This window comes from Prinia subflava (genome assembly GCF_021018805.1).
Source record: "Prinia subflava isolate CZ2003 ecotype Zambia chromosome W unlocalized genomic scaffold, Cam_Psub_1.2 scaffold_39_NEW, whole genome shotgun sequence".
NCBI classification, from domain to species: Eukaryota; Metazoa; Chordata; class Aves; order Passeriformes; family Cisticolidae; genus Prinia; species Prinia subflava.
This window is the reverse complement of record NW_026960613.1, coordinates 1,752,201-1,772,408: the sequence shown is the minus strand read 5'-3', so window position 1 is coordinate 1,772,408 and position 20,208 is coordinate 1,752,201. Positions and strand designations below refer to the sequence as shown.

The following is a 20,208-nucleotide window of genomic DNA, read 5'->3' as shown; positions in this document are numbered from 1 at the left end:
TCCACTGTCCTGATATTATTTCTAACCCTAGGTAGATAGCTTGCTGCCTCATGATTTGAGCTTTTATCTGAGGTAGTTTGTAGTCTCCTTGGCCTAGGAAATTTAGAAGACTGATTGTCAATTCCATACACTTTTCCTTAGTTTCATTTACTAGTAAGATGCCATTAACATACTGCAGGACCAACCCTTTGGGGTTCTCCTTCCAGGTCTCTAATTCTTTTGCCAATTGGTTCCCAAAAATTGTTGGATGTCGCTGTTTGCCACGCTGAAAAAAATCACACGGACACTTGGAACTTGAGATAAAGACAGCAGGGGTGACCAAAGCTGTCTTTTGTTTATTTCATCCTATTATATACTTTTAGAAAGGTGACCATGGATTGGAGGGTGGAATTCCCTCATCCACATTGGCCAAAAGGACTGCCTTTCAACCCTCTCCTCTCCTGGAGAAGAATGCAAAAACAATGGCAGTATTTACAAAAACAACCTCTTGTTTACATGAGCAGAGTGTGAGAAAAGTGAGAACTTCTACTTTAATATGAACGCTCAGAAAACTAGGAAATCTCATGGTGACAGCTGGACTATTTTTAATCCTAGTGGTAACACAATCCAGGTAAGCTGAGTCTTCTGGCCTGTCAGGATTTTCCCATTCAAAGGCAAAAATTCCCTGACTTTGCTTATCGAGAGGTATGCAAAAGAAGGCATCCTTCAAATCTATCACTGTAAACCACTGGTGATATTCCGTAAGGGAGGTTAACAGGGTGTAGGGATTGGCTACCACAGGGTGGATAACCTGAACTATTTGACTGATCATTCATAGGTCTTGTACTAACCTGTACCTGTCTGTTCCAGGCTTTTTAACTGGCAAAATAGGAGTGTTATATTCTGATTCCCATTCTATCAGTAATCCAAATTCCCTGAAATTCTCTATTAGGCTCTTGATTCCCCTTCTAGCTTCTAATTTTAAAGGATAGTTTTTCTGCTTTACTGGTTTTGATCCAGGTTTGAGAGTAATGCTTACAGGCTGAGCTCATCGGGAACATCCTGGAGTTTCACTGGCCCAAACCAAGGGTGTTACTGCATTTTCTATGGCTTCCAGTATTCCTCCAGAATTTTCTGGTTTTGGTGTTCCCTTCAACATAAAAGTCCTGACCTCAATGGCCTTAGTCTCAGATACCAATAACTGTACTTCTCCATCTTTAAAAATATTTTGAGCTTCCAATTTACTTGACAGAACTCTTCCTAAAAGAGGTACCAGATACTCTGGCATACATAAAATTAGCATATTATCCATCATTTGCTGAATTTAAAATTAATGGAGTCCAAGAATGTTTGATTTTGTGCTCTCCCTGTTGTACCAACAGCATTTATAGTTTCTTGGTCTAACTCTCCCTGGTTTGTATTAAATACCAAATAAGTAGCCCCAGTGTCTTGTAAAAAAATGAATTTTCTGTTTCCATTTAAACAATCACTGGCAATTCCTGATATCCTTGAAGGAGACTGCTCTTTACACTTTGAGCAGCTGAGCATGTTTAACACTTGAGTACGATATTGTACTGAAAACCTCTTTTAGATTACATATTAAGTTTCTTGTACTGCTGTCCAGAGTACCATCTCTCTTATTTTTTTCTCAGACACACAGCACACACACAGACATACAGTTTACACTCACACCAAGAGACACACATACACAGAGACACAGTGCACAGAGACACAGCACAGACACAGTGCCCAGAAAGTACACACAGTGTACACAAGGTTAGCATGAGCTTTTTCAAACCTCTTCCAGCCTTTGTGCCTTTCCACACACATAAAACCAAAACACCTACCACACACACACACACACACACACACACACAGAGAAAACAAAGCACATATCTATTGCTTTAAAACCCTAACAGACACTCGGCTACATTTCCACACTCTCCCAGCAAGCGGACTTTATATCACGGACATCCCTGTATTAATCCTACAAGCCGGCAAACTCAAATCAACACACACTACTCACTCCCACACACACACTTCCAGAGCCCAAGAAGAATTCACACCATCTGAGTAAACTACTATTAGGTGAGATTTAAGCAGCAGGTTTCCTCCCATCTTTTTTCAGTGGTTCAATATACATTTCAACAGAGAATTCAGAATATCATCTCCCTGTCGTGGTTGGGGGGGGAGGTGAATTTTTCCAGGGAGATGTGGGCAGTCCAATCAGTGATCAGCTTTTCTGCTAGCACCTAGATTGGTCACTCGGAGGTTTGGACACGCCTCTGAGGACACAAAGAGTTAAAAGCAGGAGTCTGGGGGGCTCAGCCTCTTTTCAGATCCCGGTTTCAGCAGAGAGACGTGTGAGGCTTCTTTCCCCTGCCCAGCCACAAAGCTGGGTGGGGGAGGAGAAACACGTGGTCGGCTCAGGTAAGCCGGAGCCCCCGGGGGGGGGAGAAGAGAAGGGACAGGACTGGAACTGAGCTGCCCCGTCCAAGATGGAGGGGTAGAAAACTGTGGAAGTGCCTTCTGTGTGTGCTCACCCTCTTCCTCCCCCCCCGGGAGAAGGTGCCCAGCCACGTGGGGGTTTGCGGAGCCTGGGAGTGCCTCCGCCTGCAGCACCCTGCTGAGAAGAAACTGTTAACCCTTGCTTGGTAGAAAGAAACTTTTCTTAAACATTGATTCTCATAACTAGTAGTTTTCAGAGAGAGAGAAGCGGCCTGGGACCGAGATGATAAAGCATGATTAGAAAGAACTCGATGGAAGAATGAGAAGAGTAGCCTTTTAAGCCAGACTTCTCTTGCATAATGTCAGCCATGGACTGAACTTAAGTCTCTTTTGAACATAAACTGCATTTTGAGTAGATGCAGCTGCCCCTGCTTTTGCTACAGTGACTAGCACTTTGAAGAGTAGAGCGAGCAGAGAAAAGAAGGAGAAGGTGAAGTAGCACCCTCTGCCCTCAGGGCAGACCTGCTCCTAGAACCCTAGCCCCTGGGTAAAAAAGAGAGAGCTTGGCATGCAAGTATCCTTAAAAGAGCCCTGTATGCAGTTTTCAGCCTGTGGACAGCGGTGAGAGCGCTAGACATAAGAAAAAGAGAGTGTCACCCTGGCAGACCTCTCTGGGCGGTGCCACGGGTGACATAAGAACACATAAGGGGTGGACCCGTGTTTTCTGAAGAACAGTCTGTAGTGCGAGAGAGACTCCTCTCTCCCTTGCTGAATTGAAGATTAGTTTGTTTTTAAGTGGTGATTGTTTGATCTAAAACCCAAGGGTTAGTCTGTGAAGAGTGATGGGTAGAGAAGTAGAAACTAAGAGAAGAAATGTTCTAAGAAGTTTTTATTTCTGTCTCTGTGTGTGTTTAAGAGTATTTCTGTCCCTGTTCTTATGTAATTAATAAAGTTTTAGTGGGTTTTTTTTTGTTTTCAAGATTTAAGCCTGCTCTGCTCTGTTCCTGATCACATCCCACAAGAGTTGTTAAAGAAAAAACATATATTCATGGGTGCACTAACATCTGGCCAGTGCTAACCCATGACACTCCCATTTTAGTTTTAGAAGAAACCACCCCCATATTACATAATACAAGTAACAGCCGTCAGAAAGCAAATTCAACAGTACTTCAGACAGATGCAGAGAATTCCCACCGCAGTTTCTAGGCTGAGGCGGAGGGGCTGCCCATGCATGTGATCAGAACTGCTGCTTGGGGCAGGGAAGTTGCACAGGTTGGCGGCGGCCAGGGCCGGGCTTGGGCTTCTGTGTTGTAATCCAGTTTTTTTTCCTTTCTTCCTTCCTCCCCTGCCCCCCACTGCTCAGGGCCAAGATGATGACAGCCACGTGTTTCACTGTGTCTGAGCTAAGCCGCCCCTAAGCCGCTGCTGAGGAGGGGGGGTACCTGCCTGCCCGCCCACTCTTGCCCGTGCTGGGAGTTAGGCACTCAGCTCTTGTGGGGTGGGGATCCAGCAGCACGGCACAGAAAAGTATGCATAAACAGTTTTTCTTTCCCCTTCTTTTTTCTTTTTTTTCTTTACTACAGATCCAGCTATGGCAAAATGCTTTAAGTTCCCAGGAGGTATTGAAACCCCTATCCAAACACAGCCAAGGCGCTACAGCCTCTCAGCCGGGTACACGGCTTTCAGAGAGGAATCAAATCCCTTATCAGAGGGGATGCAAACTCTTAGCCATCCTTGGGATGTGAACCGCAGGCCTGGGGGATTCTAGTTCCCCCCGGTAAGCTTACCAACAGACAGGACAGGGGCTAAAACCCTGCCAGGGGACTCAGACCCTGTGATCAGAATTACCAGAGTTACCAGAAACTTAGTGCAGGGTTAGTACCCCCTTGTCAATAACCCTAAGATGTGCTGATGCCTTTACTTACTCCAGGGATCTTTCCTCGAGCTCCTTGATGGTCCACAGTAGAGGGTCTCCCTGAGAATTCCTCAGTGCTGGCTGGAAATCTGTCGACTGCAGATCTGGCGAGGCTCAGAGGCCATGGTCCCATCTGGGCCACCAATTGCTGTCACCAAATTACTGAAAATGGTTGAATAAGACTTCTTGACACCAATTTAGTGTTAAAGAGGGCATCATTTATCCAAGCACCTGGAGTGGTACGGGGGATAACTCTTCCTAATGTGCCCCCCGATTTCTACAAGTGCATTTCTAATATACAGTCACTACATGCATATTATAATTTGGCCATTACCATAAAACCCTCCCGATGTTTCCCAGGTTCCCAAACCTGGTCCTTGTTTTGTCTGTAGCTGCGTTTCTGAGCCAGATGTCTCTTCTTTATCTTCCAACATCTTTGCTTGGAGAGCAGTTTCTGCAGGCCTTGTTTCTCTGCTAAAGGCCCATAGTCACAGTAGAAATTGAAATAACCTTTTTGGTATCAAAATGAGTTATCAGGGGTGTACAATGGAGATAACTAAAGAATACAAGAATATCATAGACTTACAGAATGGTTTGGGTTGGACAAGACCATAAAGATCATCTGGTTCCAACCTCTCTGCCATGGGCAGAAACACCTTCCACTAGACCAGGTCGCTCAATGCCCCATCCAGCCTGGCCTTGAATGCTTCCAGGGATGGGACATCCACAGCTTCTCTGGGCAACCTGTGCCAGTGCCTCACCACCCTCATAGGGAAGAATTTCTTCTTAATCTACAATCTAACCTTTCTCTCTTTCAGTTTAAAGCCATTCCCCCTTGTCCTGTCACTACATGTCCTTGTATAGTCTTTCTCCATCTCTCTTGTAGGCTCCCTTCAGGTATTGTAAGGGTTCTGTAAGGTCACTCTGGAGCCTTGTGTTCTCCAGGCTGAACAATCCAAATTCTTTCAGCCTTTCCACATAGGAGAGGTGCTCTATCCCTCTAATCAACTTGGTGACCTCCTCTGGACTTGCTCCAACAGGTCCATGTGCTTCCTGTGCTGTGGCTCCCAGAGCTGGATGCAGTACTCCAGGAGGGGTCTCACCAGAGCAGAGGAGCAGAATCTCTTCCCTCGACCTGCTGGCCATGCTGCTTTGAATGCAGCCCAGGATATGATTGGCTTTCTAGACTGCAAGTGCACATTGCCAACTCATGTCCAGCGTCTCATCCACCAGCACCCTCAAGTCTTTCTTGGCAGGACTGCTCTCAATCCGTTCATCCCCCAGCTTGTATTGATACTGGGGGTTGCCCTGACCTAGGTGCAGCACAAGCAGTTGGTCCTTTTAAACCTCATGAGGTTCTCATGGGCTGACTTCTTGACTTGTCCAGGTCCCTCTGGATGGCATTCCATCCTTCAGGTGTGTCAACAGCACCACTTAGCTTGGTGTCATCTGCAAACTTGCTGAGGGTGTACTTGATCCCACTGTCTATGTCATTGACAGAGATGTTGAATAGCCCTGGTCCCAAAATGGACCCCTGAGGGACACCACTTGTCACTGATGTCCATTGGGACTGAGCCGTTGACCAATACCCTCTTAGTGCGACTGTTTAACCAATTCCTATCCATCCCTCAAATCCATCTATCACCGCGGGGCCTGACCAGAGATGAGACTTGGGACACAGTTCTGGGTTCAGAGCATGCAGGGCAGGAAGACCCAGTTTATTTACAAAAACCCACCTTTATACATTTCCTATGAGGCCTGTGGATTGGAGGATGGAATTCCCACCTCCCCACCAGATTGGCCAAGGAGGCTGTCATTCAACCTCCCCTTCTCCTTGAGAAGGAATTCATAACAAGGGCAGTGTTTACAAAAACATGGTCCTGTGTTTATATTCACGAGCGCGAGAAACTGCACATTTCTCCTTTAATATGAACGCTCGGCAAACCAGGAAAAAACCTCATGGCAACATCCATCCCTCTCCAATTTAGCGAGAAGGATGATTGTGGGGGACTGTGTCAAAGGCTTTACAGAAGTCCAGATAAATTACATCCATAGCCCTTCCCTTGTCCACTGCTGTAGTCACTCCGTCACAGAAGGTCACAGGTTGGTGAGGAAGGTTTTGTCTTTTGGAGTCATGCTGGCTGTCCCAAATCACCTCCCTTTCCTTCATGTGCCTTAGCAGAGCTTCTAGGAAGATCCGTTCCAGGATTTTCCTATGCACAGAGGTGAGACTGACAGGTTGGTACTTCCCGGGGTCCTCCTTTCAACCCTTTTTAAAGATAGGTACAATGTTTCCCTTTTTCAGTCTCCATGGACTTCACCTGACAGCCATGACTTTTCAAATATCATGGAGAGATGCTTGGCAACTACATCAGCCAGGTCCCTCAGGAGAATATATTACAGCTGTGTTTGGATTGCACCTTGTGATGGTTTTGTGCCTACTCTTTTTCTTTTTGTGAGATAGACCTTTGGGAGGAAAAAGGCAAAACAGGCCCAGCTTAAAAGTTACAAAGATAGATTTATTAACACACACTAAAGGAAGTAAAAAGGAAAAAATGAAACTTTCAAAACTTTTCCCTTCTCCCCACAAACTGTTCACCTTCTCACAAGCAACATAGAGAGACAATTTGTGATTTTCAGTCAGTTTCACCATTTTGAAAATAGTCTTTCATTACTTCTTCAGGAGAGGAGTCTCTTTAGAGTCATGGATCCCACTGATTTTGAAACAGTTTTCTTGTGGGTTTAACTGTCACAGAAACAGCCACCTGGGAAAAATCTGCTTCTGTGACCACTCCGACCCTTCCTCCCATTAGCAGTCTCCCAAGCTGCCCATGGGTCATGTGAATTCAGGCGTATTGGGGTGTCACCTTTTAAAGATTCACAACTCCAGAGACAAAGTATTCTTCTTCTCAGGGAAGAGAGCTCTCTCTTCACTTCTCCACTGGCACAAAGGGCTTCTCGTCTCTCTCTGTTCAAGCATCTCATGGGACTACAAGAATCACAGATTCTAATGCTATATTACTCAGTCTATCACAACACCTTTGCTCAGAAATTACAAATAAACAATCATCTCCCCAAATGAATATCTTTCTCATGGTTTGAAGGGATAAATTACATATAGAGTTCAGTTCTATGGCTCTAACTGAAGTCCAGCCAACAGGCAATTCCTCTATCCTTCCTCCAGTTAGTCTTTCACTCTCTCTCTCCATCTGACTTTTGATCCTCTTCTGCTCTTCTTCAGGGTGAAGGTCCCCCCGAAAAGCATAGAATCTGATGGGTTAATATACACTCAGGCTAGGTGGCAATGTCCAGGTACTTCTCCTGAAGGGGAGGACAGTTTGTTGGAGCAGACTCTGGATTTGTTGCATCATGTGCAATCCTGTGGTGCAAGGCCTCTGGGGAGCATTTTGGAACGTCTTTGATGGATTATGACACCCCCTCAGCTGTCTCCCATGTGAATGTCCCATTGATGTGGCCTGTAGGGTTGAGGGTTCCACAGCTGGGCCAGTTTGTGTAAGGGAGGGTGAGTATTCACTGCCTCTAATCAGAGGTCACACCACACACCCGAAACCTCCCCCCTCCTTGTTTCGGGGGGAGGGGGAGCCTGTGTAAACCTGGCTTCTGTGGGCTGTGGTCTCCCCCACCCCAAATCTAGCCAGAGGTGACTCAGCATGGCTACTGGGTTTGGGTCTCATTCTTTTCCTTGTTTACCTGTTTCCTTCTCCCTGGGTCTGAGATGACTGAAGAATGGGTTTCTAATCAGCAGTTTGACTTTCAGTCCAAAGTCCCAGTCAGACATCTTTTAGGCAGGGGTGGGCTGCTTCATACAGTTTTGCTATAATGGGCAAAACTTTATACCAGTGTTTGAGGCATGAACTGCTTCAGTCTCTAACACATTGTGCAGACCATGGTGAAGCAGCTGTGCCCCTGCAGCCCATGGAGGTCAATGAAGTGGCAGAGATCCACCTGCAGCCTATGGAGGATATCCATGTTGGAGCATGTGGATGCCTGAAAGAAGATTGTTACCCTGTGGGAATCCCATGCTGGAGAAGGCTCCTGGCAGGACCTGGGCCTTGTGGGATGGGGTGCCCATTCTGGAGCAGGTTTGTTGGCAGGACTCGTGATCCCATGGAGGATCCACACTGGAGCAGCCTGTTCTTTAAGGACAGCACCCCATGGAAAGGACCCATGCTGGAGCAGTTTGTCAAGGGCTGAAGCCTGTAGAAAGGACTTATGCTGGAGAAGTTTGTGGAGGACTGCCTCCTGTAGGAGGGACCCCACGCTGGAGCAGGGGAAGGACTCCTTTACCTGAGGAGGAAGCAGTGGCAGAAACGTGTGATGACTCATGCTCCATCTCCCTGCCCTGCTGTGGGGGGAAGCAGGTAGAGAATCAGGAATAAAGTTAAGTCTGGGAAGAAGGAATGGGTGAGGGGAAGGTGTTTTTTAGGATTAGTTTTACTTCTCATTATCCTGCTCTGGTTTTGATTGTTAATACATTCAACTCATTTCCCTAAGTCAAGTCTGTTTTGCCCATGACAGTAATCAGTGAGTGATATCTCCCAGTCCTTATCTCAACTCATGAACTTTTTATTATATTTTCTCTCCTCTGTCCAGTTGAGGAGGGAAGTGATAGAGTGGCTTTGGTGGGTACCTGGCATACAGCCAGGGTCAAACCACCACAGATGCAGACATATTTTTTCTGTTCAAGCACTGACAACTTAATGAACCAATCACAAATAAAATCTCTGGAGTTCTGAGAGAAGGATGAGCAAGTATATCAAAATAGCATCAGGGTGTTAGTGTAGGAAAACATATAACCTCACAAAGACGATCATATGCGGTTCTTTATTTGAGCGCGCGGGACATGGGGGCGATGGGACGCCCAGATCTTGTGTCCGAGGATACAAAGTTGGTTTGTGATTTTATACCTTCAAGTTACACATACGTTAACTAGCACCCTCCCCCCTTAGCTACTGCCTCTCTAATCCTTAGTTACTATCTTAAATCATGCTTATGCTTTACCCTGAGTTATACTTGATTTGGTTAAAACAATGCTTCCCAATGATCTCCCAGGCTGGAGTCACACTTGATTCAGTTAAAACAATAGTACGATGCTAGTTGGAGTAAGCTGACGTTTGTTCCAAGGCCAGACTGCGTCAGGTTTCAGGCCGTGTGTCTTCTAGCTCCCCACCACCTGCAATTAGCCATACAGAGATTATTTTTTAACCCTCCACTATCAAGGGAAGAAGTAATGCAGCATCTGTAGTTTTTAGCATCTGATGTTAACCAAAAAAAAGCTGATACTTTTTGATCAAGATGGAAGCAAACTGATTAATCCCATTCTCAGAAGTCACCTCACTTAAGATGATAAAGATGGCAATAGAGTCTATTTTAGAACTATGATTGGAGATACAATAATAACTACACATTGTTGTATCCTTACTTAGGTTTTCTTTTTTTTTAACTCTGAAATGAGTAACTGTCACAGATGACACGAAAAGAACCACACGAGGACACGCACGTGTGCAGAGCAGGAAAAGGGCCGATTTTTTTTACAAAACTCAAATTTATACATTTCCTATGAGGCCTGTGGATTGGAGGATGGAATTCCACCTCTCAAACCACATTGGTCAAGCCAACTGTCAATCAACTTTCTCCTCCCACCTAAAATATGTAAACAATTAAAGAGTTAGCAAAACATGGCCATTGTTTATAGTACAAACGTTGAGAAAATAAAAATTCTGACTCCAATATGAAGAACATTTCAGAAGGCTTAGAACAGTCTTCAAAACTAGGGTGACAAGTAACATTGTGAAACTTCTTTGTGCTATGTGGTACAGGTTTTGAAAAACCTTGTGCCAACATTGAATTATGGATTCAAGTTCAAAAAAATAGTTGCATATGTTTAGGACCCACAAACTTACCAGGAAAAAAATGCATCTATTTAGGAGGTTTCTATGTAATATTGTTCTGTATTCTTGTATATTTAACAACAACTTTAACATGTTATTTCAGAGAAAGAGGATATATGGTGATTAGCTCAATGAAAAAGCTTAGGAAAGCTTTTTTTCATCACTTGTCATTTTGGAGATTAATAGTTGAGGCAAAATGGACTCATAGTCAGTCCTAGTTTATAAGCAGCCTTCCCCATTCCTGTCACCTAATTAGTTTTTCCTGGCATTTCTGTATCTGTTAAAAATGGAAGTGACTCTTTTCGACCATCCTCTCTGCTGGATCTGAATCAGCCAACCCCTACAGCTGATCACTGGATGACCTGCTGTAGTGTGTGTGATAAACGCCAATCACTCGCTTTTTGAAATTTATGAAAATTTAATAAAGAATAAAAATTGGTTACAAAAAAATTAATACAATAATAACAGTTCAAAAAGTTTTCAGAGACAGGACAAATAATGAGACAATAAGAGCAAAGGAGGTAGCCCGGGACTACTGTCCCCCCTCCCTCCCAGACAAAGGCTGCGAAGGAGAAGGGCCCCGTTAGGGAGAAACCTCTCTATTTTTGAGGACAAACTTTAATGATTATGCATACTTTATCTAAGAAAAACCCGTTTGCCAAGAGCCTTTTGCTAAACCTTTGGCGTCATGGGGTCTGGCTTGACCAGGTGGTTTCTGTGGATTCAAGGAGATATGCATCTTTCCCTCTGAAAAATCCAAGAGGGGTTTTAGTCTGGCTTGTTGTAATTGTTCTCTCTGTGTAGAAACCTCCGGGTTATCTTCTCTTTTCTCTTGAGCTAAGGACAATACCTTACACACAATTCTTACTTAGATTCAATGTTAAAAACTACATTTACTATATTATTTAAAATGTTAATATTGCATAACTTTTCTACCTAGCATATTACATATAGTAAATATCTGCGTAGAGCCACACACACAATATGCCTTTTTCACAGTGTGTAAGCTGTTAGTAGATATCTTAGAATTTTTGTCCCAAATGTGGGCCTTCTGCCCTGTGCACAGCACCAATTCACACACTGAGACAAGGTACTTCTATTTCTTTGTTCTAAAAGGCACAAAGTAGGGAGCTGAGTGGTAACCCACAAAAGGCTGGCTCCTCAAACATCAAAGCTTTATACATTTTTAGCAAACAAAAGCATTAATGTTCATTGCCTACAAGTTACCCAGTTCTTTTATCAATTAGTATTCTACCTTCTATTGGTTAACAATTTTCTCACTTCTCATGCTAATTAGTCCATATGCTCAGTCTTCCTCTTCTTTTAGGTCAGTGGGTTTCTTGGGTCAGTGGTCTGTGAGTCAGTGGTCACAATCTCCCCCTGGCAGAATTACCTTTTACCCAGTTGTAGCTGATTTCAACACAGTTGCTGAGTTGGTTTTATTAGTTTCTTCCTTTTTTTTTGAGTTCTGCCAAATGTCCTTGTGACCTGTAAATTCTGCATTCTTTGTGTCCACTATCAGTGGTACATCCTTCTCCCAAAGCTTTGGTAACCTCCCCCTAGGTCTGAGATCACTGAAGTATGTCAAGCCCTAAACCTTAACAAGGCAATTCTACCAAAAAGTAATTTATATTTCTAACACCTGGACATCAGCATGTGCCCTTAATGTTTTGTGTAAACATAGTAAAGTCGTGAACATATAATTTAGCAATGGGTTATCATTTTATGGAATGACAGCTTCCAGTGTTCATACCTTTGCTTCATAATAAAGAGGGGCTGACTTGAGATGTATACTCTACTGGAGGTCAAGATTTGTACACTTCTTAGTAAACTTAGAGCAGAACCTGCCCTGCAGTGTTTGGGCATGATTATTACCTTAACTGGAATTACTTTGTGTTTGACTTCTCACATCTGAGCCCTTCATGACAGAAGGAAGGGGCAACCTGCCTTTGCATTTCAAAGCCCTTCAAATATCATTTGTAATTAAATGTACTTCCTCTTTTTACACTTGACAGCTCTTAATGAAACAATAAATTTTTTAACTCCTTAGATCTTTGAGAAGAGTAGAATGAGAAAAAATGGTGTGAAACCTGTGAAGATAAATGAAATCTCATTTCCTCTATTCCTCTGATTCAATTAGGCATTCTGATAACAACCATTGCTTCAAAAGGGGAATTGCAGAATTGGCCTGACCTCTTACCAAAGCTTTGCAGCCTGTTGGATTCTGAAGATTACAATACCTGTGAGGTAAGGAGGCTTAATTTGAAATGTATTATCATGTAAATGTTATTATTTTTTGCCTTTCTCCATAGATACTATATATATGTATAGTATTTTGTGGGGGTATATATGCACATATCTTCTTTTCCCAGTATTTATGAAGAAAAATAAATACCAGCACAACTGTTTTAAGCTATGAGGAGAAAAATCCTGATATTTTAAAAAATCTTGCTTTTAAGCATTTTTAAAAATATTATTAAATAAATGAGCACTGAATGTTAAAACTAAAATTAACACTTACCTATCTATTATAGACTCATCCATCCATCTTGAGATCTTACAGATGACAATATAAAGTGCTTAAATAAGAAGTTTTTAAGGCTGCTTTAATTTAACTCCATATTTGGTTAGCTACATTTACTTTGTTAATTAGCTACATTTACTGCGTTCTTTTGCTAAAATTACTTGTTCTGTAAAAACCCTGAAATGTTGCTTTCTTCAAAACGTAAAATAACAGATTTTCTTTTGCTTTTTTTTTGTTTGTTTGTTTGTTTGATTGATTTTGTTTTTAAACAGGGCGCATTTGGTGCTCTTCAGAAGATATGCGAAGATTCTGCTGAAATTTTAGATAGTGATGTATTGGACCGACCACTCAATATCATGATACCTAAATTCTTGCAGTTCTTCAAACACAGCAGTCCAAAAATAAGGTAGGTGTTATACTAAAGTTATCTGTTAAAATTTTATTTACATGAGCAGCAAGGTTGATATTTTGTAGATCAGTTTAAAACATACTTAGTTTTTTAAAATGATCCTGCATATGCAAATGTGAGAAGGCACAGAAATTTCATGCATGTCATTTCTATGCTCATCTGTTTAGTTAACAGATCAGCCTCACCTCTTTATACATCTTCCAAATCAAGAATCTCTTTGAAAATCAAGTTATTTTTTAAGAATTTGCATATTATTATGAAAATTTCAATGCTGTGGTTAAAATTTCAAATTCTGATTAGAAAGAACTATCTTGCATTTGTTTTATTATGACTGCAGCAATGAGAGAGTAAAAAGTCATTTGCTGATAATGGTTTCTGAGTTCTTGCAGAAAAGTATTTTTCTGCTTTAACTCCACCAAAACTTATAAAGTTCTTTATCTTTCAGCTAGATCAAATTAAATGGGTTCAACATCCTTTTACTTTAATACAGTAATAATCTCTCCAAAGTAACAGAAGTACAGAAGTAAAATTCCAAAATTAATTTTTTATTGCTAATATTTATCAACAAGAACAGTAGCTTTTACCCTGAAATGAGCTAGCAATGTGCATTTGCCACAAAGAAGGTGAATGTCATCCTGGGCTGAAGTGTTGCCAGCATGGGAGATGATCCTTCCCCTCACCCTCTAGATGAGGCCACACTTGGAGTACTGTGCCCAGTTCTGGGCTCCCCAGTACAAGAGAGACCTGGAGCTACTGCAGAGAGTCTAGTGAAGAGCCACAATGATGATGAAGGGACTGGAGCACCTCTCCTATGAGGAAAGACTGAGAAAGCTGGGACTTGTAGCATTGTGGCAGGATGGTGAAATGCTGCTACCTTCTTGAAGCGTCTCCTTCAGGAGCTGCTCAGAGCAGGCCACAAGAACAGCCATTTCAAGTCCATGCACACAAACACGCCTCAGCGGAGGAAAGACAGGAAGGGCCTCCTGTATGATATTGATTTATTAAAATATGAATATCGATCTAATATCAATATTCAACTGTGACGGACAAAAGACTCTAACAGTTCAAGTTAGAAAGTGTATGTTTATTGCGACGCCGGGCAGCGCGTGGGATAGCTCCCTAATGCGCACTGCAAAGATCACAGGTAATTACAAAGCCTTTTATTTACAAAAATGTTGAATACACAAAATACAAATGCATATTCATACCCTTGTCATTTCCTCTTCTCCGCTTTGTATGCTAATTGACAGAAAGGCTATTAAGCATGCGTAGTTTGTTCCCTGAAATGGGTCGGTGGTCCTTTTGTGAGGAGTGGTCACCAAAAGGAGGAAGTAAAACGAGTCTTCCTCATTCTAAACTTTCAGCCTTTTCAATGCAGATGTGATTGATGGCTGGTAGAACTCCCTGTTTCCTGTTTTCCAGGACTATTTCAGTGGGTTTCTGGAAACAGGAGGTCTTGTGTTGTATTGATTAGTTTCTCTGTTTGACAAGCAATGAGTTCTTAAATCCGGGGTAGCTTATCTTAAATCCGGTTTCTTTTAACCATCCTCTAACTTTTAAGTGATTTCAGCAAAGCTTATCTATTCATTTCAGCTAAATCAGCAACATCTATTGTTAACTGTAACCTTAGCTTTTCTCAAAGCTTCAAAATTAGTGTCTCAATATGTTCCAGCAGGGTTTATTTCAGCATGCCGAAGGGATCCGGGACAGAAGACCCAGACCATGTGGTGCTCAGTGGTTAAGTAGGGGTCAGGAACCAATGGTATGAGGGCACAGGGGCGGTACAAAGGCAGGGCAAGTGGCAGCAAACCAATAGAGGAGGACGAGGGATGAACAGATGGAGTCTGCAGGGTCAACTAGCCAATGGGGAAGCAATCCAAGGTAGATTTGCAGTAGTTCTGGAAGACACCAACAAAGGAAGTCTTCTTTTTCAACCTTGGCAGAGAAAACACTATGGTAAATCTTTCCAGGGCAAAGCCTGGAAATTTCCCTGAGGGGATTTTTAGGGCTCCCACAGGGACTGTTTAGCCTGGAGAAAAGGAGGCTCAGAGGTGACATCATCCATGTGTATAAATACCCAAAGGGAGGGTGCAAAGAAGATAGAGCCAGGCTCTTTTCAGTTGTGTCCAGTAACAGGACATGTGGCAATGGGCACAGACTGAGACACAGGAGATTCCCGCTGAACACTGGGAACCACTTTTTTTACTGTGAGGGTGACCAAGCACTGGCACAGGTTACCCAGAGAGGTGGTAGAGTCCTCATCCTTGGAGATATTCAAAAGCAATTTGTATAGCCCCAGAAAACTTGCTCGATAAGACTCCTAAAAGGACTTACGGTTGTTCATGTACTCTGAGTTTGACGCGCGAGAGGAATACTGACAAGATATTCTCAGGGAGTCAAAACAACAAAAAACTTTACTGTCAACTTTGTAAACTCAGAGGACTTTGGCTAAAGTTTAGAGCAGCATTCAATCAACATAAAACACTTCTCAAAGCATGAACTTGGCCCATTCAACTTAGCAAACTCAAAGCCCATCCAATTTTAAATTATTCAAAACTCCAAGAAGAGGGACATAAAAGAAGAAAGAGACAAAAAAAGATATAGAAAAGAACAGATATAGCTACCACTCCTAGTTCTAGCAGCATTCAGCTGATAGAAATTCCAAGAGGATGTAGGGTCAAAACATGTGCTCCCCTCATGTCCTGGGTTAAATACTGTTATAAATGCCAATACGATATTCTAATTAAAATAATAATTTGGTTTATTAATAGAGATCAAATTACAGAATTTCGATAAACCCACTAACAGCGGAGATACTTGACAGTCTTTTTCCCGGGAAAATGCCAAGGGTGAACCGTGAGACACAGAACTTGATAGTCTGCTGTCTCCCCTATGGTTCACAAATTTGCCTTGCCTGGATCGAGGCTTAGTTTTTATACACTTTATTCTGCCCTCGGCAATATTTCCCCATATTTCCCTTTGTTTCCCGGCTAGCTATTCAAATTCAAGGGTGTCTCCGACCAGGCTGGAAAGAGTTCTCAGTTCATATGTTAATGTCCAGTTTCTATAGATCCTTATGGCTGATGAATGGTCGAGATATGGATGATGGTGCCTGATGATCTGTGAGGGTGTCAGCAGAGGTGTGGATCACTTGGCCACCTTATCTTGATGGGTCTCCTCCCAGTGCTGGAGGAGGCTGCCTGTTTTCCAGTAAACCTTTTGTCTCTTTCTGAATGGGAGTTTCTGGGGTGGTGCCTGCTTTTTCAACATTTTTAGTTTCACCAACTGCTACAAGGTCTCCTGAAACATATACTTTATACAACACACATTTATACAGTTTTATAGTTTTTCAATTAACCATAAGAACATGAATTAATCATTTCACATTTTTCACAAATACCATTTGGCTTTCCTGGGCCCTTCCCCCAGGTGGGACTTCCAGTCATCTGACCACTCTGGGGCTAGATTTGGGCTCCAGGGGCAGGGTGTGGAGCATTACTTCCAGTGTGCCGGTGATTGGTGGCCCCTGCAGGGGTTGAGATACAGGCTCAGGGGTGTGGGGTGTTTGGAGCAGGGCATTGCCTCACCAGAGCAAGGCCAAACCTGCCCCTTCCCTCACACATGCACCCGAAATGTTTCAAGCCAGCAGTCCTTCCAGTCTCTCACACTGTTGTGATGTGGTCCTGTGCAACCAGGTGTAGGTGGCCCTACTTGAGCAAATGATCTAAAGAGGTCCCTTCCAACCTCATTCTGCGTGATTCTCTGAAATGTGTTTTTGGAGTCCTCTTTGAAAATTATATTGAAAGATTCTACAACTTGTAGGGCTCAGTTATTGCCAGCAGTAGTATAGATGGTGAAGAGTATAACTAGGAATATATCTTGATAGGATTTAAATAAGATTTAGAAACTCACCTAAAATAGATGCACACTAAGAAAAATATATAACAAAGCATGAACTGGCACTTGTAGAAAGATAAGCTTTTGCTTTAAGATAGGTAAACACGTTTCAACTTTAAAGCAGATCATCTGCTGACCTGTGGCCTGGTTTCAGTACATAGTACTGAAGTATGAAGAATAGTAGTTGTGTCAGTAAAATACTATTAGTACTCAACAGTATTTAAATATTATCGGTATTTAAATCTGTCAAGAGACAACTTTTGAACATTTTTATGAGACTCTCTTCCAAGAAATGTCTGAAGAGACTAGATGTTTGGAGTTACATCAGTAAAAATACTTGAATGGATCTTCAGAGGCTTTTAAAGGTAGCTTTATCTTGTGCCTTTACTTATATAATTTGGCTTTTGTGTCTCTGAGAATGAAAAGGACTCATAAGCAATGGCTTTGCATGAAATGGAATAGAAGAACCAGCTCTTCACTTTTAGTTTTTTTCTACCACAAGTGTTTTATTATGTGTCCTAATGCAAGTGTGTATTTGTTCTAAGCTACAACTATATTACCGATGCATATTGGTCTCATTAAATGGTAAAAATCTTGCAAAGGCAGTTGGATACTTGGCAATGAAGAAGGACATGCTAAAATTTCACCATGTTAACTTGTATGGAATTGTAACATTGTTACCAAATATCTGTGAAAATAAAACTCCTTAACACTAATGTAGCATTAAGAAAGTCATTCTTTATTCAGCCGGATGCATGGGGGGATATCTCCTCCGAAATATCGTGCATCCTGAGTACAGAAAGAGCCCCTGTTTATATACTATATTTTACATACATTTACATAGACTTTCCCAGAAGAAATATACATATTATAATCATTTCCCCAAAGTCATTAACATATTTTCCCTCCCTTTTACACATGCATTCTTCTGTCCTGAGGTTCTTTTTGGTGGTCCCTGGTGGTCAGTGACCCCCAAAGTCATACCTGACTGCCCATTTAACTGGTAAAAGTTGGCATAACTTGGCTGGCTGCTTTCCAGTTCTTCTTCCTACAGAAAAGCATTGTGTGATTCCATAGGCCAGTGGTCTTTGAAGAATAGTGTTAGCTCACCAGGTGCAAATGATTCTTCATCTGGCAACAATATCAGAGTAAATTGATAATCATACTGAAAAAGAACATCCTTATGTACTGTTTGGAACAAATGTGCCAGGTAGTCATCCTGCTATGGTTCTTATTTACTGAATACTTAATTTTAAATTATTTATTAGATATATTGGAGTATAAGGTAGTACTTAAAAATGTGGTTTAGTAATTTTTATTGGTAACAATATAGATGTTCAGATTTAATCCCTCTTGCCTCTAGAAGATGTTTGGACAGTGTGATTTACTTCCTAATGTTTTTGATGCCTATGTACAGTTTAGAAAATGTTTAAGACATGAAAAACATATTTTAACTGTTCAATTTGTAGGTCTCATGCTGTTGCGTGTGTTAATCAATTTATCATCAGCAGAACTCAAGCTCTTATGTTGCACATAGATTCTTTTATTGAGGTGAGTGCATTTTTGGTTGGAGGGGTAAGTCAAATAACATATCTAATTTATCAAGAGCTTTGAATAATGTTTTATAACCACCACTACCCCTAAACTCCACATTGATGGCTTCCCATTCTTAGCTTCAATCCCTGTGGGTTGAAAGTCATTCTGCATACTTTTGCTCAAATTAGTCAAAGCACTCTCCCAGCCCAAGAAATTAGTATTTTGAAAATGCTTCCTTTTTATAAACAGGAAACTCTTTTTGCATAGAGGTACTGGCAGCAGTCTGTCACCTGTGGTGGAGAGTTCAGTACAGGGATCACCATGTCACTGAGTCTGGATTATGGGTCTCTCTGAATACTACTACTGAATGTGGATTAGAAGGATGATATTTTGGCTTAACTAGGGTATTTTATTTGCTGCTGTTATGTTCTGAAGGCATTTTCTAGCTTCAGAACTTAATTAATGTTTAGGGGAAAAAATCAGGGAATAGTGTTCTTGTGTCTAATGTACACATGACCAAAACACTGGGTAACAATACACATTGAAAGTCTGAAGAGTTCATTTGCTAAACGATATGTCTTTAGGAAATAATACAATTTTCTCTGGTGTGGGGTGGGATGGTACAGAAGTACGTTTGCATACTTTAGTTTGCCAATAATGTAAATTTTAATACAAGTTGAACTGGAGGAATTGAGGCTTTTCTACTGGTATTAATTTCCAACAGAATCTTTTTGCGCTGGCTGGTGATGAGGAGCCTGAAGTACGCAAAAATGTTTGTCGTGCTCTGGTAATGTTGCTAGAAGTTCGAATGGATCGCCTGCTTCCTCATATGATTAGTATAGTTGAGGTGAGTCTTATTTCTCAGATTGTATGATGAAACGTTTGGCATTGCAGAAACAATAGCAAATTAAAAGCATACATCAGAATAGGTATGTTACTTTTATGCTTACCTACTCTTCATTTTATATTTGTGCTTGCCTACTCTTTGTTTTCCTACAAGACTGAGGTTGCAAAAGTTTCTTTTTAGCTAATTGCCAACATGACATTTTATTTGACAGTGCATATGGCAGTTGTTCATTCTTCTTTAAGTTAATTGATCCTGAAATGGCTAGGATCAATACCATACCATGGAGCAGCCAGGCATTGCCTGACCACAAGTGAGGTCATGTTAAAAATCTTAATTCTGATGCTGATACTGTTACAGTTTACACATTGAAGCTGTCATCTTTTTTGGATCTTTTGCCACAGCAAGGATAAGGAATGTAATTTTAAATATGTGAGATGCTCTTTGAGCTATTTACAAAGCTGCCTGCCATTGCATTCAATTTTATAGGTGGGTGTCCTTGGATAGTTCCTTGATTGTTCTAGATTAATGCAGACTTGCCTACCAGAGGACCAATCAACTGGTACTTGTTTGCTCAACTGAGTTGTAATTTCCATGTTTCTGGGAAATACTGACAGTTTTAGATGGCCTTTACATACACTACTTGCTAGACTGGAAATATAACAAAGATCAGAATCTTTCTTATGCATATATATGAACAAATGGGTCATAACCCAGTGTCAAATTCCATAAGTGCCAAGTCCA

At 41.8% G+C, this 20,208-nt stretch overlaps 1 protein-coding gene across 1 annotated transcript in view; it reads left to right on the top strand.

Moving 5' to 3' along the window:
- The window catches only part of LOC134565212 (transportin-1-like), a 105,765-nt gene that overhangs the window by 39,553 nt on the left and 46,004 nt on the right, over positions 1-20,208 (top strand). The window contains exons 5-8 of the mRNA XM_063424698.1: positions 12,395-12,501; positions 13,051-13,184; positions 18,554-18,635; positions 19,345-19,467. Of these exons, the coding sequence (XP_063280768.1) occupies positions 12,395-12,501; positions 13,051-13,184; positions 18,554-18,635; positions 19,345-19,467 (446 nt within the window). The remainder of the gene's footprint in view (positions 1-12,394; positions 12,502-13,050; positions 13,185-18,553; positions 18,636-19,344; positions 19,468-20,208) is intronic.